The 22,643-nt window shown below is 41.4% G+C and overlaps 1 protein-coding gene and 1 pseudogene across 1 annotated transcript; both read left to right on the top strand.

Annotated features, from left to right (window-relative positions):
* Positions 1-2,772: 2,772 nt before the first annotated feature.
* On the top strand, positions 2,773-4,212 carry LOC114043317 (late cornified envelope protein 1E-like). Its single transcript, XM_027862394.1, has 2 exons — positions 2,773-2,808; positions 3,598-4,212. Exon 2 carries the CDS (start codon positions 3,618-3,620, stop codon positions 3,969-3,971), a length of 354 nt encoding a protein of 117 aa, XP_027718195.1. The 5' UTR covers positions 2,773-2,808; positions 3,598-3,617; the 3' UTR covers positions 3,972-4,212.
* Positions 4,213-10,847: 6,635 nt separating this feature from the next.
* LOC114043315 lies at positions 10,848-12,335 on the top strand (annotated as a pseudogene).
* Positions 12,336-22,643: the final 10,308 nt, after the last annotated feature.

Raw genomic sequence — 22,643 nt, 5'->3', positions numbered from 1 at the left:
CTTTACCTATATGATCTCATATGACTCTCACAACATCTCTGAGAGGTAAGAGCATTATCCCTGTTTCACAGATAAGGGCCCTGAAACTGAGAAAAGTCAGTGATTTACACAAATTCACCCAATAGTTGAGACAGGATGCTACCTCAGGTTTTCCTAACTCCAAGTTCAGTGCTCTACCCACTATGCCTTCTACACAACATATGATGGGGTCAACTCCACTCCCTCCAGCAGAGACAGAAAAAAAAAACAAAAAAAGTTCCTAACTATACTGTCTATATAATCTGAAGCCTTCTACTTTGCTCCACCCAGTTTTCTCAACCTCTCCTAGTACTGAACACAAGTGTTTCTATTGGCAGAACCTCCTTCCCAGGCCCTTCCATTCGAAGCCCCTTGTCTCTCTTATCCCCAAACAGGAACCTGAGGAACTCCTCCCTCATTCCTGACATCACAAGGACCCAGAGAAACCACCCGAACCATCCTCTTGCCTCCAAACTGACAGAATGCACTTAAATGCTACCTACCCACTGAACCCTCTTTTCAGTGCCAGCCATTATGGGGGAGGAGAAGTACAGGGAGTCTTAAAACTCCCCTTAGATTCCAAGTGATGGACTTTGTGGTGAGTATCAAAAATTGTAGTTGACTAGTGGGGTGGGGACTAGGTGACAAGTAGGACCGGATCCTTTCCTGCTATCATCATTGTCATTGCTGTCGTCCTCATCATAGAAAGGCACCTAGAGTAACCTGGCATTCAAATGGTGCTTTCAAGTTGACCAAGCCCAGTTACATGCTTTATCTACCCTGATCCTCATCACCCTTGCCATCATCATCACCATCAGTATCATCATCATACTGAAGTCAGGAATACAGGGACTTCTCTACCAGTGAAACCCCCAGGTATAAATCTCTTTAAATAATAAAACCAAAGGATGATGAATTTAGAGCCAGAAGGGAGCTCAGAGATCATCGAATCCAATCTCCTCATTTTACAGATGAATATATTGAGATTCTGAAAATGTAAGTCATTTAAATAAGGTCTTATAGGGAATAAATAGCCGAAACAGGTCTCAATTCAGATCCCTTGACTATCTCCAGGGCTTTTATTACTGTGACGAAATATAAAAACAAAATGTATAAATATAAACATAAAATATTTATTTAAATATATAAATATTTATATAATATTGATATTTTAAAATATAATATTAATATTTTACATGATAATATTAATAATATATAATAAAATATTTATATTAAATATATATTGAATATAAAAACGAAAACAAAAATGTTAACATGGATCCTGGGTTTGGTAAGCAAGGGAGGCTGTTTCTTTAAGGAATTAGCCCCTGAATTATTTTATTTTTGGGGAGGGAAATGCTTTTGGAATTTAAAAAATCCTTTTTTAAAAATTATTATAAGTGAAAATTAATGGTAAATTTAGGTTTTTATGGGCCAAGTTTCCTTAAAATCCATGCACTCTAACCTTACTCAGACCAATCACAGTCACATCTCTATCCTCTGGATATTATCAGCTCAGTCTCTGTTCATGGAACTGTCAGATCAATTCTTTGATTCAAAAATCCTGTTTAGGTATAATCTATACACAACATGAATAAAATCAACAATAAAGAGTTTGGGGCAGGACTTGCAAGTGGAACATGTTGGTAGGTTCCAATAGTGAAACAATTTCCTTCTTATTTGCTTCTGACTGGGAACATGACCTTTTACATGGCTATGTCTCAGAGACAGAGAGACCGACAGACAGACAGAGGGAGACAAAGAGAAATAGACAAAGACAGAAACAGAGAGCCAGAGAGAATGAACAAGTGATTGACCTGGAGGATGACTTCATTCTGGAAGAGGAGGAAATTCTATCTATCCCAAGATATTTGAAGATCGTGGCAGAGTCACAGATGTGTAATAACCTAAAAAGCATTAAGAAATATTTCTCTATGGAATGGGTAGCAACATATGATGGAAAAGGAGGATCACAGTCCTTAGGGGACATTTATGTAGGGCATAAAGATGATACCAATGGGGACAAAAACAGACAAAACATGACTTCTATTTGAGCTGAGGGTTCCCAATCTTGTCAAAGAATATTCCTAACTGAAAGTATGATCTTTACCTCCTCTTGCTAGAGAAGTTGCTGCAGATATGCTTTGTCGTAGAATAATAACAAGAACCTGGACTTCATTTGGGGGGACTGTGGTTTAAATCTTTACTCATCTACTGATTGGGCAGCAAGAAGGGTCAGCGAATAGAAGGCCAGCCCTAGAGTCAGGTAGACCTGAGTTCAAATCCAGCCTCAGAGACTAACTAGCTATGTGACCCTGGGCAAGTCAAATAACCCTCTTTGTCTCAGTTTCCTCATCTGTAAATGAGTTGCAGAAGGAAATGGCGATCCCTTTCAGAAACAGCAAATGGGATCACAAATTTCACACACAATTGAAAAGACTGAGCAACAAACATACTTACTACTTCTGTGACTTTATACAAGACATTTTCAAAGTATAAGGGCCTCAGTGTCTTCATCTATAAAATGAGTCAACTAAATGAGGTGTCTTCTAACATCTCTCAACACATCCAAGATCCATATACTAGCATGTGTCAATGTATGTCAGTTTAGAGAATGTCAGGAATTGTCTGACACATGCCCTGAGTTGTGAAAGACACTCTTCTTCCTAGAGAGCTGAGTCTCATGCCAACAGCTCAGCCTGGGATGCCCTATAAAAGGTGTCCCTGTCCCTGGCTCCTTACCCACACTGGTTTTTCAGCAGAGAGTTTCTGTCTGTGTCTGTGATCAGGGTGAGTGTCTTCATGAGAGCCTGGGGAAGGGCTCGGAAGGGGATGTTAGAGGAGAGGGAAGAAGAGTACAAAGCAGTGGGAAGGAGGAATGGGAAGGAGAAAAGCAGAGGGAAATAAAGGAAGATATATGGATAGAGGGCCTGGGGAGGAGGAAAGAATTAAAATGAGTGAGAAGTACAATGGCTGGTGAAGAGTAGAAACTTGTACTTTGGATTTGGTCTGGAGTCTAGATTGATAGAGACTCCATTGGGATGGGCCCAGAAAACAATCAGAAAGGGTCTAGAGTCTGTATAAGGGTGCTGGGGAGGAGGAACAATGATTTGAGTTTCTATAAATTTTCATGAACTGGAATTCAAAAGGTGCGCTCAGGATGTCAAGTGAAGTCATCCTCTCTCTTCTCTAGGACACACATACCACTATTTAACCTGTAAGACTCTATAATTTTCCTAGTTCTGCAATTCACAACAGCTATATAGATATAATACATGCATATATAGAGGCAGAGAGAGGGTGAAAGAGAGAGAAAAAGAAAAGAGACAGAGAGACAAACTCAGAGAAACAGAGAAAAGGATGATAGTCTCCTCAATTGATGTAAAATGCATGTTCCTTCAACACAAATTCTACCCTACATGCATTTTAATCCAGGAATGATTTTGTTAAACTTTTTCCTTCTGGATATTGATGTCTTCTAGGGCAAAGTTCATCATCATATTGTGGATTAATTCCAGTTGAAAGAAGTTTTTAAGGCTCATTTTCACCCATCTGAAAAAATCCTACATTGTCTTTCAGGTTTACTGAGCACCACCAAGATGTCCTGCCAGCAAAGCCAGCAGCAGTGCCAGGCCCCTAAGTGCCCCCCTAAGTGTCCTCCCAAGTGCCAGACCCCTAAGTGCCCTCCTAAGTGCCCTCCCCAGGCTCCCTGCCCTCCTCCAGTCTCTTCCTGCTGTGGCTCTAGCTCTGGAGGATGCTGCAGCTCTGGGGGATGCTGTGGGTCCAGCTCTGGGGGGTGCTGCAGCTCTGGCTCCGGGGGCGGCTGCTGCCTCTTTTCCCATCACAGGAGATCCCACAGACCCCGGCACCAGAGGTCTGACTGCTGTGACAGTGGCAGTGGGCATGGCCAGCAGTCTGGGGGCTGCTGTGGGAGCTCTGGGGGCTGCTGCTGACCTGGTGCCCTGACCTAGGAAGAGCAGAAGAGGCAATTGATTGCCTCTGCTCCCTTTTCTCCTCACTTCTTAGCCTCTTCCCTCTCTGCCTTGATTTGACCTGTGCAGGTGTTCTGAGGACACTGAGACAACAATCAAAGCCTATCATTTCATTTTCTCTCAACTTCCCAGAATTCAAACCATCTTTCTCTTCCTCTTCTATCCCAAGCAACAATAAAGATTAATTTTTTCTGCTCATACCTGCCTCCTATTCTCTGTTCTTTCCCTTTACAACTTTCTTCAAGATTCCCTTCTTGGTAACGAACCCACAGAGCCCTCTGATTACTGCCTTGATGGATTGCCCAGGCAGTGACTATTGGTGGGAGGGCTGGGAGGCTGAGTTAGGTTCCCTTCATTCTAACTCAAGGGAACCCATAGAGTGTCTGTGTAGAAATCAGTGAATTGTGACAACCATCCTTCCACGAAGGGAAAAAATGTGTCAAAGGTCAGATGTCTCCAGATCTGATGTACTGGAGAAAGGGTAAATTTCAAGCCTAGGTGAAAAAGAGAGAGGCTAATCAGGTGGGGGAACAGCCTTCTACTTGAAGCAGAGCCTTGTAAGAGAATTCAGGAAAATCTGGCTCTTTCTGTTAGGTCATTTGAGGTTGGGGTGACTAAAGGACACATGATCTATTCCTACTTACCCTTTCCCTCTCTATACTAGTCCTGGCTGTCTGTTTGATCCAGAGCACAGGCATATCCAATACTGTCCCCCATTCTCAGCTTTTAGAAAAGTTCTCTCTCTGGCACTGGGCTATCTCTCTTTCACAAGTTACAGTCCCCAAATCTCAGAAAAGTTGTAGTGTTTCTGAGGTCTGCCATTCTTTGACCCCTTTTCCTTTTAATAGAATTCTCCCAATTCCAGTACCCATGAATAACTCCCAGGTCCTGTCTTCTGACTCAACTTCCCTCCCTTTCTGGGTATTGTCACATGTTTTCTGGACCTCTATTGGCTGTCTCCCTTTCCTCAAATCTCCTTATACGAGGGGTCCTAGATATAAGTTGCATTTCAGTTGCAGAAACAATATCACGAGATAATTCATTGACTGAGCTTGGCAACAAAGAAATGAGAAAATGCCCCCTCTCTTCCTTGCCAATATGGAGGACTTTGGATGTGGAAAAGGGCATATGTTGTTGCACTCAGCTGGCCTGTTGGTTGATTTTGCAAAGATTCTTTTCTTTTTTTCATTCTTTGCTCTAAGGGTTAGTTCACTGAAGGTGAAGTCAAAGAAAATGTACCATAGTTATAAGATAAGTTAATTCTTTATTATCATGTAGCCCAGACTGAGGCTATGGGGATCCTCATCTCAACTCTCATTCTCCTTGATGAGTGAGGTCCTACCTCCCCTACTGTGATCCAGGGGTACCTCCAATAGAAACCTTTGGAACATTGTGTTCTCCTTAATATTAATTTTTAGTAACAGTATCTTCTTTATATTGGTGATAACTACCACGGTATTATTTAATAAATTAAAGTCAATTAGTTTTTATACAAGGATCTGTTGAGAAAATGTAGCAATATCAGAAGAATAAAAATTTCCCCCAACCCCAACCTCTGGGGACCCACTCATCCCTATAACACCTGGAGCCTTAAAAAGAGTGGTCTCAACCTTCAAGCAGTTGCTACAAAGTATTCACCCTCCCCAAATTCACTTCTTAGTGTAGCACAGTTGATGAATGAATTGCTCTCCTTCCCTTATGGCTTCCTTGGATACTCTGCCTGGCAAGCTGAGCTGAGCAGAACTTTGCTCCTCGCTAGGCATGTCTGTCTACAACACGTATCACTGACTATATCTCCTCGTCCCCATCCCACTCATCAACTACAATTTTAGACGTTCAATTTCTGATGCTCCAATGTCAGTTTCAGAATCTATAGTTAAACCCAGCTCCCCAGAATCCAAACCCAGCACAAATCCAGCACCCAAAGATTAAGCTTTCACCTAAAAGCATCACATCCCAAAAGGTGGAATTGTAGGCAGAGATTGGATGATCGCTAGTCAAGCGTGCTAGAGTGAGGATTCCTTTTGCGTATGATTTGGTCAGGTTGGTTACTGTGGCCCTTTGGAACACTAACATTCTGTGATCCCCCAATGATGCTGTGAAGCCAATGCAGAGTGGAGAGAAATATTTCAGTAGGAAATGAAAGTATCTTAGTTGTACTCTTCAAATTCAGGCTGGGCTCCTAGACCTTTGCCTTGTGTCTACAGCAATAGACCTGACCACAAAGGGCTGCTTGGGTATTGAGAGTGCTGGAAGGTTGCTCACAGGTCACCTAATCCATCCATCTCCCTTATGGCCCCTTCTTTCCATGGGATACAACTGAGGCTTCTCTACTAGAATGGCACATTAATTCTTTAACTCCTCACTCTTTTACTATCATTTAAATAGAGATTTTATCATAAATGAGTAATAATAAACATTTTTTTCTTTCCTTTTTTCTTCTATGAGTGGAAAGTGAAAGAAACGATAAATAGTTTGTGAATTTTGTGTTAATTTGAAATTCAAATGAATTCTATTAAAAACAAGTAAAAACCAAAGCTTGCTGAAGGAAATGGAGCCACCAATAAAAGGACATCCCCACGACCAGAGGGATGACCAGGTTTAGAGAAAAAGAACAAGACAGTAACAAGCAAGTGACACTCACCGGGGAAGGCAAGCCCAGATGGACGGGGAGATTTGGGAGATGGAGAAGGAGAGACCAGGAAGACACGAGAAAGAGAAATCCAAAGATCCCAACCCCTCAGCAAAGAGTTCCCCAACAAACAAGGAAAGAAGTAGGGATTGTCAGATACTTCAGGACAGCACAAGTCATTCAGAATGTGTGCTGGAGGGCAATTCTGGGGGTACAACCATAGGGTCCTCCCTCCAATTGGACTGAACCCACAGGTTGGGGAAAGATGGTCTGGCTGGCCAGCTCCCCCTCCTCTGACTGGGGAATGCTGAGAGAAAGGCCCTCTCCCAAGCACAGAGCCCCGCCCAGAAAGAAGGAGGTGGACAGACTGCATGGCTCCTTCACACTGATCTCACACCATCATCATCCTAGCATTTCTATAGTGAGTGAAGGTTGAAAGCACTCTACCTCCATGATCTCATGTAACCCTCACAACAACCCTGCGAGGTAACTATCATTATTCCTGTTTCACATATGAGGACCCTGAGGCTGAGAAAAGTCAGTGCCTTACCCAAAGGGACACAGTGAGTGAGACAGGATTCAGCCTCAGGTCTTCCTGACTCCAAGTTCAGCACTCTACCCACAATGCCTCCTAAACTACATAGGATGTGGTCAACCCCACTCCTTCCAGCAGAGGGAGAGAAGAGTTAAGCAAAGTAAACAACTCTTCTGAGCTATCCTGGCTACACAATCAGAAGCTTTCTACTTCCTCCCACCTGGTTTTCTCAATCTCTCCTATTATTGACAGGTGTTTCTATTGGCAGAGTCCAATGCCGCCTCCCCAGACCCTTTCGTTCTGGGCCTCAGCCTCTATGAAGCTGCTTATCTCTCCTATCCCCAAATAGGAACCTGAGGAATTCCTTCCTCACTCCTGACATCACAGGGACCCACAGAAACCGCCTGAACCATCCTCTGGCCTCCAAACTGACAGAACGCATTAAATAACTGCTAATATAATGACTGAGTCCTACCCCCCCTTTAGTCTATTGTGGGGGAGGAGAAGTACAGGGAGTCTTAAAACTTCCCTAAGGTTCCAAGTCATGGACTTTGTATTGAGTGTCTAAAATTGTAGTTGACTAGTGGGGTGGGAACTAGGAAGCAGCACTGGATCCTTTCCTGTTATCATCATTGTCATTGCTGTCTCCTTCATCATCATCCTGACCTAGAGTTACCTATCATTTAAATAGTGCTCTCAAGTTGGCAAAGCCTAGTTACATCCTTCATCTCATGTGATCCTCATCACCTTTACCACCATCTACCCCATCTTCATTACTTAAGTCAGCAAGAATGCAGGGATCTCTATACCCATGTATCTCCATACCCCTGTATCTCCATATCCATACATCTTCAGGTGTAACTCACTTCAAATAATAAAACCAAAGGATCATGAATTTAGAGCCAGAAGGGAAGTCAGAGGTCATTGAATCCAATCTTCTCATTTTACAGGTGAATACATTGAGATTCTGAGCACGGCAGTGATTTAAACAAGGTCTCCCAGGTAATAAATAGAAGAGCCAGGGCTCTCACCAACATCCCCTGACTGTCATCCCCAAGGTTTTTGCTACAGTATCATGTATCATTAAATATAAAAGCAAAAACCAAATATGTTAACTTGAATCCTGGGTTTTGTGAGCAAAGGATGTTCTTTTTTAAGGAATCAGGCTGTAAATTCCTTTATATGGGGTGGGAGGGGTGCTTTGGCAATTAAAAACAATGTTCTTTCATTATCTTCAGTGCATATAAGAGGCAAATTTAGATGTTTGTGGACCAGGTTTCCTCAAAATCTATGCCCTCTAACCCTACCCAGACCAATCACAGTCACATGTCTATCCTCTGGATATTATCAGCTCAGCCTCTGTCCATGGGCCTGCCAGATCAATTGTTTGACTCAAACATCCTGTTTGAGGACTGTTTATACACAGCATGAGTAAAATCAACAATAAAGAGTTTGGGACAGGACTTGCAAGTGGGACATGGTAGTGTATTCCAACTGTGAAACAGTGCTTCATGTCCTGGGATTCCTTTTCCACCTTCCTTTAAGTGGAGAGATATTCTCCAGGGGGTGTAGAGGAAAGACGATGGATATCATTCTTACTTACTTTTGACTTGGAATATGAGCTTTTATATGGCTGTGCCTAAGACGGACAGACAGACAGAGACAGAGGTAGAGAGACAAAGACAGAAATAGAGAGAATGATCAAGTAATTGACCTGGAGGATGACTTCACGATGGGAGAGGAGGAAGCTATGTTGATCCCAAGGTGTTCCAAAGTCTTGGCAGGGTCACAGGTGTGTAATAACTTAAAACGCAGTAAGAAACATTTGTCTATGGAAGGGATGACATGATCACAGTCCTTAGGAGACATCCATGTAGATAGGGCATAGAGATGATACTGACAGGGACGAAAACAGACAATACAGGACCCTAAGAGTAAAGTACAAATAATTTCCATCTTGCCTCCATCAAACAGGACTTCATCCATGCATATACTCCCAATGACCCAAGGTAGAAATAATCTCTCACTGCCTTAACATTCTATAGCATGTAATGTTATGATATTTACATTATCTTACACTGAATTACAGTTATTTGTGAATTGGGTATCCCTTGATTAGATTACAGAATCTGAACTGAAATCCTGCCCCAGATGCTTTTTAGTTGTGTGACACTGGACAAGTCACTTAACCTCTCTCAAACTCCATTTCCTCAGCCGTACACTTGGGAAAATCATAGCCAGTAACTTCCAGGATTGTACTGAAGACCAAATAAGATACTATACATAAAGTACTTACCTAACTTTTTTGCAGTAATATCATGAAGGACAGAAACTGTATCTCATTCATTTTTCTCCCTCCTCAGAAGCTCTTAGCAGAAAATTTTGTTCTCAACTAATTGATGAATGAATGGATGGATGGACGGCCACTTTCTTTCAGCCTCCAGGTCACCCTATTTTTTGAAAAAAGGATGAAAAATTTTTTTAATTTTAGAAATTTTTTTAAAATGGATAGCAGAGATTTAGGGAGGGGTGTGTCTTAGACCTGGGAGAGAGATAGAGCTGGGGGATCAGGTATGAAGGTCGCACTAGAAGGGTGTTGTGTGTAGTAGTGGAGACCAAAATGTGGATACCCCATAGAAATAAGTCAAAACGAAGCTAAGGACAAAATGAAATGGTCCAAGGGACAATTGTTGAATTATAGCTGTAAAAATGAAAGATCTCAGAGTTCAGATATTCCATCTCTTCCCTTTAGAGATGAGGAATCCAAAGCCTAGGAGTTGAAGTGCCTTGCTCTACCTCACACAGGTAATAACAGGCAGAATCAGATTTGTATTTCAGGTTCTGTGACTCCATCCAAAGGCTCTTTCTATTGTCCTATCCTGCATCTCATTCAGGACAACAGGATACAGTGCCACATGGAAATTTCTAGAAGTGGACAGAGCCTCAGTGATCAAAGGCACTAGAGCTTTTACACAATGACTAGACTTCATGGCAATTCCCTAAATGGCTATTTGAGCTGAGGGTTCCCAATCTCTTCAAAGAATATTTCTAACTGATCTGGATCTCCTCTTCCTAGAGAAGTTGCTTCATATATGTTTGGACAGACAATAATGAAAAGAACATGGACTTCATTTGGGGAAATATTGGTTAAGCCTTTGCTAATCTACTTACTGGGTACCTAGGATGCTTAGCAGATGAGAGTACTAGCCCTAGAGTCATGTAGACCTGAGTTCAAATCTGACCCCAGACACTTACTAGCTGTGTGACAAATCAAATAACCCTGTTTGCCTCAGTTTCCTTAATTGTAAAATGAGCTGGAGAAAGATATAGCAAATCTTTTCAGTGTCTTTCACAGGAAAACCCTAAATGGAGTCACAAAGAATCATACACGATAGAAAAGACTGAAAAACAATAGCAAATACACTTCCTACTTCTGTGACTTTGTACAAGGCATTTGTCAAATCTCAGGGCCCGTGTCTTCACCTATAAAATGAGTCAATTATATGAGATGTCTTCTAGCATCCCTCAACAACTCAATGATCCATGTGCTGGCGCATATCAATGTATGGCAGGCTAGAGAATGTCAGGAATTGTCTGACACATGCCCTGAGTTGTGAAAGACACTGTTCTTCCTAGAGATCTGGGTCTCATGCCAACACTTCAGCCTGGGATGCCCTATAAAAGGTGTCCCTGTCCCTGGCTCCTCATCCACACTGGTTCTTCAGCAGAGAGTTTCTGTCTGTGTCTGTGATCAGGGTGAGTTCATTTCTTAGTGTCTGCATGAAAGCCTAGGGGATTGCTGGGAGCAGGGTGTTGGAAGACAGGGAAGGAGGAATGAGGAGGAAATGAGGAGGAAAACAGCAGAGGAGATGAAGAAAGATGTATATATAGAGGGTCTGAGGAAGAGGAAAGAGTTAAAATCAGTGAGAAGTACAATGGCTGGAGATAAAAAGAAGCCTGTACTTTGGATTTGGTCTAGACTGATAGAGACTCCATTGGGATGTGCCCAGAAAACAATCAGGAAGGAGTCTGGTGTCTATATGAGGGTGCTGGGGAGGAGGAGCAATGGTCTGAGTTTCTGGAACCTTTCATGAACTAGAATTCAAATAGTGTCCTCAGGATGTCGAGGGAAGTTATCCTCTCTCTTCTCCAGGATACATACCACTTAAGTTGTAAGGCTCGACTTAATTTTACTAGTTCTGTAATTGCCAACAGGTAAATAAGTGTACATACATGCATACATAAAGCTAAAGAGAGGGAGAAAGAGACAGAAGGAAAAAGAAAAGAGACAGAGAGACAAACTGAGAAAAACAGAAAAAAGGATGCTAATCTCCTCAATTGATGAAAAATGAATGTTCCCTCAACTCAAATTCTAACCTATATGCGCTGGAACACAGGGATGATTTTGTTAAGCTTTTTCTTTCTGGATACTGATGTCTTCTATGCAAAATTCACCCACACTGGTGATCAATTCCAGGTGAAGAAAGCTTTTAAGACTTCATTTCATCCATCTGAAAAAAATCCTATATTTTCTTTCAGGTTTACTGAACTCCCATCAAGATGTCCTGCCAGCAAAGCCAGCAGCAGTGCCAAGCCCCTAAGTGTCCTCCTAAGTGTCCTCCCAAGTGCCAGACTCCCAAATGTCCTCCCAAGTGCCCCCCCAAGTGCCCTCCCCAGGCTCCCTGCCCTCCTCCAGTCTCTTCCTGCTGTGGCTCTAGCTCTGGAGGATGCTGCAGCTCTGGGGGATGCTGTGGGTCCAGCTGTGGGGGGTGCTGCAGCTCTGGCTCCGGGGGCGGCTGCTGCCTCTTTTCCCATCACAGGAGATCCCACAGACCCCGGCACCAGAGGTCTGACTGCTGTGACAGTGGCAGTGGGCATGGCCAGCAGTCTGGGGGCTGCTGTGGGAGCTCTGGGGGCTGCTGTTGATCTGGTGCCCTGACCTAAGAAGAACAGAAGAGGCAATTGATTGACTCTACATCCTTTTTTTCCTCCCTCCTTAGCCTCCTCACTCTCTGCCTTCATTTAAACTGTTCAGATGTTGTTAGGGGATGGAGAGATCAAGGACTATCACATCATTTTACCTCAGCCCCCCAGAATTCAAATTGTCCTTCTCTTCCTCGTTTATCATAACCAACAATAAAGTGATTTTTTCTGGTAACAGCTGCCTCCTTCCTATTCTCTATTCTTTCCAATTAGAACTTCCCTCAAGGCTCTCTTTTTCTTAACGGACCCATAGACTTCCCTGAGCAATGCCTTGAGGAACTGTCCAGGTAGTGATTGTTGGTGGCAGGGCTGGGAGGCTGGGTAAGATTCCCTTCATTTCAGAAGCAAGGGGACACATCAGATGTCTGTGTGGAAATCATTTAGTTGTGACAACTACACTTCCCCAAAGGGTAAAAGTGCCCAGGCTTGAAACCTCAGGATTGAGAGTACAGGTGCCTCAGGCTCTGAATCATTGGGTCAGGCAATGACTCAAGCCCAGGTGAAGAGGAGAGGCTAGTCAGGTGTGGAAGCAAGCCCCTGGTTTGAAGCAGAGGGTCTCAAGGGACAGAGCCTGGTAGTAAGATTCGGGAGGATCCTTTCTGCTGGATCATTTAAGGTTAGGACAGCTAAAGGATACATGATCTGTCCTTTCTCACTCTTTCTCTCTCTGTTCTGGTCCTATATGTTTGACCCAGCGTGCAGGCATGTCCAATACTGTCCCCTATTCTTAGTCTTTAGAAGCTCCCTCTCTATGGTATTAGGCTATCCCTTCTTCATTGGTTACAGTACCCACATCTTGGACAAAATTGTAGTGTTCCCAAGGTCTGCCCTGGCCCTGCTTCCTCTTCATTGGGTGCTCCCAATTTCAGAGTCCACCTTCAACCCCCAGGTCTTGTTTTCTGGGTCTACTCCCCTACTACCTTTATGGTTATTGTCACATGCTTTCTGGATCTCTATTGACCTTCTCCCTTTTCCTCAAATCTCCTTATCCCAGGGGTCCTAGCTGAGAGTTATATTTCAGCTGCAATAACAATACTATAAGCTACTTCATTTAATGACTAAGAATGGCAACAAAGAAATGAGAAAATACACCTTCTTCTCCTCCTTGCAGATATGGAGGGCTTTGGATGTGGAATAGGGCACACACTTGGTTGGCCTGTTGGTTCATTTTGCAAAGCTTCTTCTTTTTCTTTTTTATTTCTTTCTATAAAGGATAGCTCAGAAGGGAAGGGACAGGGGACAGATTCATTTGAATAGGAAGTCAAACAAAATGTTACGAAGTTAAAAATAAGTCAATTCTTTTTTAAAAAATAAATTTAACATTTATATATAGTGCTTTAAGGTTTGTAAAGCATTTTACAAATAATATTTCATTTTATCTTTACATGAACCCTTGAAGACAGTTGTGATCACTCCTCCTATTTTAGAATTGAAGAAACTGAGGCAAACAGAGCATAAGTGACTTGACCAGGGTCACACAACTAATAATAATATCTAGGATCAGATTTGAATTCAAGTCTTCATGGCTCCAGGTCCAGTGTTCTATCCACTGTGCTATCTAGATTTTGACCTCATGTCCATTTTGCCCTTAATTCATCTGGGGCGGGGGGAGGGTGCAACTATTTATTTATTTATGTAAAATGTTCCTTTCTTTTTAAATTTTCAGTTCAAATTCTCTCCTTCTTTCTCAGCCCTTCCACACCAACCAATAATATAAGCAAAATAATATCAATTATACATATGCAGAAATTTTTTGCAGAATATTATGCAGAAATCAAGGAAGGAAGGAAGAAAAAGAAAGAAAGAAAGAGAGAGAGAAAGGAAGAGAGAGAGAGAGAAAGGAAGAAAGAAAGAAAAAGAAAGAGAGGAAGGAAGGAAGCAAGGAGGAAGGAAGGAAGGAAGGAAGGAAGGAAGGAAGGAAGGAAGGAAGGAAGGAAGGAAGGAAGGAAGGAAAGAAGGAAGGAAGGAAGGAAGGAAAAAGAAAAGAAAGAAAAGTTATACTTCAGTTTGCACTCACAGTTCATTAGTTCTCTCTCTGGAAGTAGATAGCATTCTTTTCATTATCAGTCCTTTGAAATTGCCTTGGATCATTATATTGATCAAAGTAGCCAAGTCTTTTACAGTTGCTCATCATTGGAACACTGGTGCTAACTGTGCACAATGAGCTCCTGGTTCTTCTCACTTCTACTTCACTTTAAATCAATTCATTTAAGTCTTGCTATGTTCTTTTTTTCCTGAAACCAAGCTACCCCTTGTCATTTCTTATGGCACCATAATACTTTATCATAATTATATGCCATTTGTTTAGCCATTCCCAAATTGATGAGCATCTCTCAATATACAATTCTTTGCCGCCATAAAATTATGCTATTATAAATATTTTTGTACATACAAATCTTTTTCATTTTTTTATCTCTTGGGGGTACAGACTGAGTAGTGGTATTCCTGGGTAAAGGATATGCACAGTTTGATGGCTTTTTTGGCATAATACCAAATTATTCTATAAAATGATTGGACCAGTTTACAACTCCACCAACAGCTTATTAGTGACCTATTTTCCCTCATCCCCTCCTACATTTACCATTTCAGATACGTTTGAGGCAGTACCTTAGAGTTGTTCTAATTCATATTTCTCTGGTCAGTAATGATTTAGAGCATTTTTTTCATGTGACTATTGATAGCTTTGATTTCCTCTTCTGAAAACTACCAGCTCATACCCTCTGACCATTTATTAATTGGGAAATAGTTCTTATTTTTATAGATTTAATTTAGTACCCTATATATTTGGGAAATTAGGCCTTTATCAAAGAAACTTGCTTTAAAATTTTTGATATCACTTCATTGTCTATGGTACCTTTTAGCAAAATGCAGTTTCCCTGATTGTCTCTTTTAATTAGGTCTTTTTTGCTTTTGCTTTGTCTGAGATCAAGATTGCTACCCCTGCCTTTTCTACTTCAGCTGAAGCATAATATATTCTGCTCCATCCTTATGTTTACTCTGCATGTGTTTTTTTTTTCTGTTTCAAGAGTGTCTTTTGAATTTATAATCCATTCTGCTATCCACTTCCATTTTATGGGTGAGGTCATCCCATTCACATTCACAATCATGATTACTGTCTATGTCTCTCCATCCTGTTTTCTTCTGTTTATCCTTCTCTCTCTCTTTTTATCCTGTCTCTCCTCAAAAGCCTGCTTTGCTTCTGACCACTGTCTCCCTTAATCTACCCCCTTTTGCCATCCCTCCTTATATCTCTTATCCCCTTTCCCCCCTAGTTCCTTACTGAGTTTAATAGATTTCTATACTCAACTGAATAATAATTTTATTGCTTCACTCTCATTTATTTTCCTAATTTTACCTCTACACTCTTATCTCTTTCTTTGCCTCTTACAGGAATTCTTGTTGGGATTGTGTCCAATTACCATTTTTCTTTAAGGTTTTGGTTTTAACTATTTTCACATTGCTGTCTTCTTCTGAGCAAGAACAGAAGGATAAACATTTCCCCACCCCCAATGTCTGAGGACCCCCTCATCTTTATAGTACCTGGAGCCTGAATAGAGTGAACTCAACCTTAAAGCAGTTACTACAAAGTATTCACTCTCACCAAGTTCACTTCTTAGTGTAGCACAGTTGATGATTGAATTGCCATTCCTCCCTTATGACTCCTTTGGATACCATGGGAAGTTGAGCTAAGCTTTGCTCTTCACTAGGTGTGACCGTCTACAAAATCCATCATTGACTCTGTCTCCTAGAACTCTGGTGGCTTGCTCTCCTGTTCTCTTCAAACTCATAAGGTCGCATCTTATCATGATATTCCTTCATATTGGATTGGAGGTGGGGAACAAATCTAAAGAAAGAGGTAAGAACAAATACCTGTGAAGGGCCACATGTTGGTGTCCTAGATAAAGGAGCCTCTCTTCCCGCCCTGAGAATAATCTCATTCCTTCCTTTTACATTTAAATATAAGTAGGCAGGAAAGAAGGATGAATCATATGGCCTTTGTAAGCTTTGTCAAGTCATAGTGTAGTATTCATTCAACAAGCTCCTTTTTTTTTTTCCTTTTGTTGGTGAGGCAATTGGGGTTAAGTGACTTGCCTAGGAGTGTCTGAGGTTGGATTTGAACTCAGGTCCTCCTGACTCCAGGGCCAGTACTCTATCCACTGAGCCACCTATCTGGCCCAAGTCTCCTTTTCTTTAAGTGGTTAAGCCCAGGGAAAACAATACCTGAAATCTACTTCAGCAGATGATATGTTGTTCTGAGAAAATCACTTATCCTCCATCTTTTTCTCTTCAACAGTAAAATGGAGATAATAATGCAATTACCTCTCAGAGCTGTTGTGAGGTTGAAATGAGATCATATTTGTAAAGGGCTAAGTACAGAGCTTGGCATAGAGCAAGTGCTTAATAAATGCCTGTTTTGTGAAAAGCATTCTGTGTATGCTTATAAGGACTGGAATTTCAGTGGCTAATCCCAGTTCCTTGTTACAATTATAAAATGATGATCTCATAAGCATGATTATTATAAAATAAGCTAATAATTTATAATGATTATTGATTTCAATTTTCTTCATATATATGAATTTTAGGGCAGCAAGGTGGCACAAGAGATAGAATGCTGGGCCTGGAGTCAGGAAAACTCATCTTTCTGAGTTCAAATCTTGCCTCAGACACTTACTAGCTGTGTGACACTGGGCAAGTAACTTAACCCTGTTTGCCTTGCTTTCTTCATCTGTAAAATGAGCTGGACAAGTTAATGGCAAGCTAATCCAGTATCTTTGCCAAGAAAACCCCAAGAGGGGTCACAAAGAGTCAGACACAACTGAAAAATGGTTGGACAAAAAATGAGTTTTACTATTAATAATCAACCAGTAAGCATGTATTGAGCATCTATTATATGCCAAGCACCATACTAAGTGTGTATTAAAATAAAACTAGCAGTAACTAGCATTTAAATAGGGCTTCAAGATTTGCAAATTGCTTTAAATGTGTTATCTCATTTGGTCCTCACAGTAATCTTGTGAAGATAGGTGCTTTTATTAATCCCATTTTGCCAATAAAAAAACTGAGGCTGAGAAAGGTCACCCTATGTCCAGAGTAACACAGCTGATACATGTCTAAAGCAGGATTTGAACTCAGACCTTTTGAATTCCAAGTCCAAGGGTATATCCACTGTGCCACCTAACTGAATAATGAGAACAAAGATGACAATCATTCACATTTATATAAAGGTTTAGCTTTTTCAAGGTCACTTCCGTTCTAAAATTTTATAAGGTGTATAGAATAAATGTTATCATTTGGTGAGGAAATTAAAGTTTGGAGAGATAAGATGACTTATCCACGAACACAATAGACAAAGTATCAGAATGCATATTTAAACCCAAGACCCTGTAATCCAAAACCATTACAAATCCAGAACCTAAAGATTAAGTTTTCATCTAAAAGTATCACATCCCCAAAAGGTGGAATTGTAAGCAGAGACTAGATGATCACCAGTCTGGTATGCTAGAATTGGAATTCCTTCTCTATATGAATTGGCCGGGATGGTCACTGGGGCTCCTTGGAACTAATTCTGTGATCCCATGATTCTGTGAAGCCAGTGCAGAGGGGAGAGAAATATTTCAGGGCAAGATGAAGGTAACTTAGTTGTACCCTTCAAATCCTGGCCACTGAGGCAGCTAGCTAGTCCTTTGCTCCATGCCCACAGCATCAGTCCTGGCAAGGAAGGGCTGTTTGGTTAGTGAGAGTTCAGAGGTCACATAATCCAACTCTCTCCCTTATAGCCCTTTCTCTCCATGGGACCACACTCAGACTGCCCTACTAGAATGAAATATTAATTCTTAACTCACTCTTTCATTACTATTTAAATTAAGATTTTATAATAAATAAGTAATAATAAACATTCTTTTTCTTCCCCTTTTTTCTTCAATGAAAGGACAGTGAAGAAGACAGGTATTTTGTTTAATTTAAAGAGGATTTTGTTTAATTTAAAATTTTGAATTAAATCTATTAAAAACAAGTACCAAATAAAGTTTCCTAAAGGAAATGGAGCCAGCTCCAAAAGGACATTCTATAACCAGAGGGATGACCAGTTCTAGGAGAAATGAACAAAATAAGAAAAAGGAAGGAACCAGGGAAACCAAGACCAGGAGAATGGGAAGATGTAGTAGGTGGAGAAGGAGAGCGGACCTGGGCAGACACAGGAAAGGAAAATCCAAAGATCCCAGCCCCCAACAGACAAGGGAAAAGATAGGGCTTGTGAAATACTGCAGTGAAGCACAAGTCATTCAGAATTTATGTTGGAGGGCAGTTCTTGGGGTAAGACTGTAGGATTCTCATTACTGTGTCTCCCTTGTATCCACAGGTTTGCAGAGAGATGATCTGGTTGGCCAGTTTCTCCACTTCTGAATGGGGAATGCTGAGGGAACAGCACTATCCCAACCATAGAACCACGTACAGAGAGAAGGAGCTGGATTGGCTATGTGGCTCCTTCACACTGATCTTACATCATCATCCTAGCATTTGTAGAGACAGCTAAGTGGGGCAGTGGATAGAGTGCCAGGCCTGGAGTTAAGAAGACTCTTCTTTCTGAGTTCAAATCTGCCCTCATACACTTAGGAGCTTTGTGACCCTGGGCAAGTCACTTAATCCTTTTTGCCTCAGTTTCCTCATCTGTAAAATGATCTGGAGAAGGAAAGGTAATGAGTGTTTAGTTGACTGGTGGGTTGGAGATTAGGTGACAAGCAGGACTAGGTCCTCTCCTGCTATCATCATCGTCATTGCTGTCTTCATCATAGAAAGGCATCTAGAGTGACCTGATATTCAAATGGTGCTTTCAGGTTGGCCAAGCCCAGGGACCTCCTTCATCTCAGCTGATCCTCATCACCCTTACCATCATCAGCACCATCAGTGTCATCATCATTACTGAAGTCAGCAGGAATTCAAGGAGAGATATCCTCAGGGATAACTCACTTCAAATAATAAGATCAAAGGATGATGAATTTAGAGCCAGAAGAGACCTCAGAGGTCATTAAATCCAATCTCTTATTTTACAGATGAATCCATTGAGACTGAGCATGTGAGTGAACTAAGCCAGGTCTCCGAGGGAATAAATAGCAGGATTCTCATTCACAACCCCTGATGTTATCTCCAGGGTTTTTCGCAACATTAAATAGATAAAGAAAAAGAAAAAAACCTTTAACATGAATCATGGGTTTGGTAGGCAAGGGCAAACTTTTTAAGGAGCCAGACTGTAAATTCCTTCATATAGGAAGGAACCCTTTTGTAATTAAAAAAAAATTCTTCTTTCATTATCTTCAGTGCATACAAATGGAAAATTAGATTTTGGTGGACTAGGTTTCTGCAAAATGCATGTCCTCTAACCCTGACCAATCATAGTCACATGTCTATCCTCTGGATATTATCAGCTCGGTCTCTGTCCACAGGTCTGCCAGATCAGTTGCTTGATTCAAAAATCCTGTTTGGTGACCATCTGTACACAACATGAGTAAAATCAACAATGATGGGTTTGGGACAGGACTTGCAAGTGAGGACATGGTGGTATGTCCCAACAGTGAAACAGTACCTCATGTCCTGGGATTCCTTTTCCACCTTCCTTTAGGTGGAGGGGTATTCCCCAGGGGGTGTAGAGGGAAGAAGGTGGGTATTGTTCTTTACCTCTGACAGGGAACGTGAGCTTATATGTGGCTATGTCTCAGAGACAGACACCGAAAGATAGACAAAACAGGGAGAGATAGAAAGACAGAGACAAAAACAAAAAGACAGAGAGAATGAACAAATGATTGACCTGGAGGACGATGTCATGCTGGGAGAGGAGAAGAGGAAGCTATATCTATCCCAAAGTGTTCCATGGTCTTGGCAGGGTCACAGGAGTGTAATAACCTAAAAACAGCATTAAGAAATATTTGTCTGTGGAATGGGAGACAACATGTTATGATGGAAAAAGATAATCACAGTCCTTAGGGGACATTTATGTAGACAGGGCATAAAGATGATACTGAGGGAGACAAAAGTAGACAATACATGACTCTAAGAGTAAATGAGAAATCAGTTCCATCTTGCCCCCATCAAACAATGCCTGATGATCCCAGATAGAAATAATCTCTCACTGCCCTGACAATCTATAGCATGGAATCAGTATATCTCTTATAGTATTTACCTTTTCTTATACTGAATTGCAATTATTTGTTAATTTGGTGTCCCTTGATTACATTGCAGATTCTGAGTTGAAATCCTGGCCTAGAAGCTTCTTAGCTCTGTGATTGTGGAGAAGTCTCTTAATCTCTTTCAAACTTAGTTTCCTCAGCTGTAGAGTGGGGAAAACGATAGCACCTACCTCCCAGGATTCTACTAATGATCAAATGAGGTAGTAAATGTACAGGGCTTACCAAACCTTAATGGGTTAGATAAATTTGAATTAATATTAATAGTACTATTATTAAGGACAGGAACTATATCATATTCATTGGTCTTCTCAGAAACTCTGAAAAGAGAATTATGCTCTCAGCTAATTGCTGAATGAATGGATGGATGAATAAACGGATGAATGGAGAAATGAATGGATGGTCAAATGGATGGGTAGCCATTTTCTTCCAAACTCTGGGTTGTCCTCTGAAAAGGGGATTGTGGGAACTTAGGAAGGAGTGTGTCTTAGACTTGGGAGAGGATATGGGGGAGCATGTTTGAAAGTCTCTGTTGAGGAATGGATGTGCGTAGGAATGAAAGCAAAAGGAGCTTTTAGCTAAGTCTAGGTAAGGTTAAGGGCAAGATAAAATGATCCCAGGATACAACCATGGAATTATGCCTATAAAGATGAAAGATCTAAGAGGTCATATAATCTAATCTCTTCCTTTTAGAGATAAGGAATCCAAAGCCTGGGAGTTGAAATAACTTGCCCTACCTCACACAGGTAATAAGAGGCAAAGTAAGGATTTGAAATTAGGTCCTATGATTCCAACTGAAGAGCTCTTTCCACTGTCCTGTACTGAATCTCATACAGGACAACAGTGAATGGGGCCACATGGAAATGTCTAGAAGTGGACAGAGCCTCAGTGACTGAAGCCCCTAGAGCTTTACTCAATGACTAGACTTCGTGGCACTTCCCTAAACTGCTATTTGAGCTGAGGGTTCCCAATCTTTACAATGAATACACCCAACTGAAGGCACCATCTGGATCCCCTCTTGTTCCAGCAGCTGCCTCAGATATGTCTTGGCACTACCTGATGAAAAGAACTTGGACTTCATTCATGGTTTAAGTCCTGGCTAATTCACTTACCACTTCTGTGACTTCATACAAAGTATTTGCCTTTCAAGGCCTCAATGTCTTCATTTATAAAATGAGTCAATTAAATAAGATGTCTTCTAACATCCCTGGACAACTCAATGAATCCAAGTACTAGGACATATTAGTGTATGTCAGTTTAGAGAATGTCAGGAATTGTCTGACACATGCCAAGAGTTGGGAAAGATACTCTTCCTTGTGGAGAGCTGGGTCTCATGCCAACAGCTCAGCCTGAGATGGACTATAAAAGGTATCCATGCCCCTGCCTTCTCACCTGTGCTGATTCTTCAGCAGAGAGTTCCTGTCCGTGTCTGTGATCAGGGTGAGTATCTGCATGAGTGCCCTGGGGAGGGATTCAGTAAGGTACTGGAGGAGAGAAAAGGAGGAAAAAAGCAAGGGGAAAAAGGAGTGGGAAGAGAAACAGTATTTGGCATGTAGGAAGATGGATAGAAGGGCTGAGGAAAAGGAAAGAGTTAAGCTGAGGGAGAAGTACAACAGTTGACGAAAAGTAGATGCTTGTACTTTGGGTTTATTCTAGACAGATATAGACTCCAGTGGGATGTCTCTAGAAAAAACCAGAAAAGGGCCTGGTGTCTGTGTGAAGGTGGTAGGGAGGGGGAGCAATGATCTAAGTCTCTGGAAACTTAGATGAACTGGAATTCAAAAGGCGTCTTCAGGATGTAGAGGGAAGTCATTCCCTCTCTTTCATAGGACAGAAATAATATTATTAAACCTTTAAGACTCTACAAAATTTTTCTAGTTTGGTAATTCCCAACAGGTACATAAGTATACATGCACGCATAAATACAAAGAGAGGGGGAAAGAGAGAGTGGGGGAGGAGAGAGAGAGACAGAGAGAGAGAGAGACAGAGACAGAGAGAGACAGAGAGAGACAGAGACAGAGACAGAGAGAAACTGGTGATAATCTCCTAAGTTAATGTAAAACGAATGTTCCTTCAACACAAATTCTAACTCAAATGCATTTTAATACAGGAACGATTTTGTTAAGCCTTTTCTTTCTGGATAATGATGTCTTTTAGGTAAAATTCATGATCACATTGTGGAACAATTCCAGATAAAGAAAGCTTTTAAGACTCTATTTCATCCATCTGAAAAGAATTTTATGTGTCTTTCAGGTTTACTGAACTCCCACCAAGATGTCCTGCCAGCAAAGCCAGCAGCAGTGCCA

The sequence above is a fragment of the Vombatus ursinus genome, unplaced genomic scaffold, assembly GCF_900497805.2.
Source record: "Vombatus ursinus unplaced genomic scaffold, bare-nosed wombat genome assembly UNPS02014768.1, whole genome shotgun sequence".
Classification (NCBI taxonomy): Eukaryota; Metazoa; Chordata; class Mammalia; order Diprotodontia; family Vombatidae; genus Vombatus; species Vombatus ursinus.
This window is presented reverse-complemented; position numbering and strand designations above follow the sequence as displayed.

Coding starts and splice junctions, on each gene's coding strand:
- LOC114043317 (XM_027862394.1), top strand. CDS start 3,618: ATGTCCTGCCAGCAAAGCCAGCAGCAGTGCCAGGCCCCTAAGTGCCCC.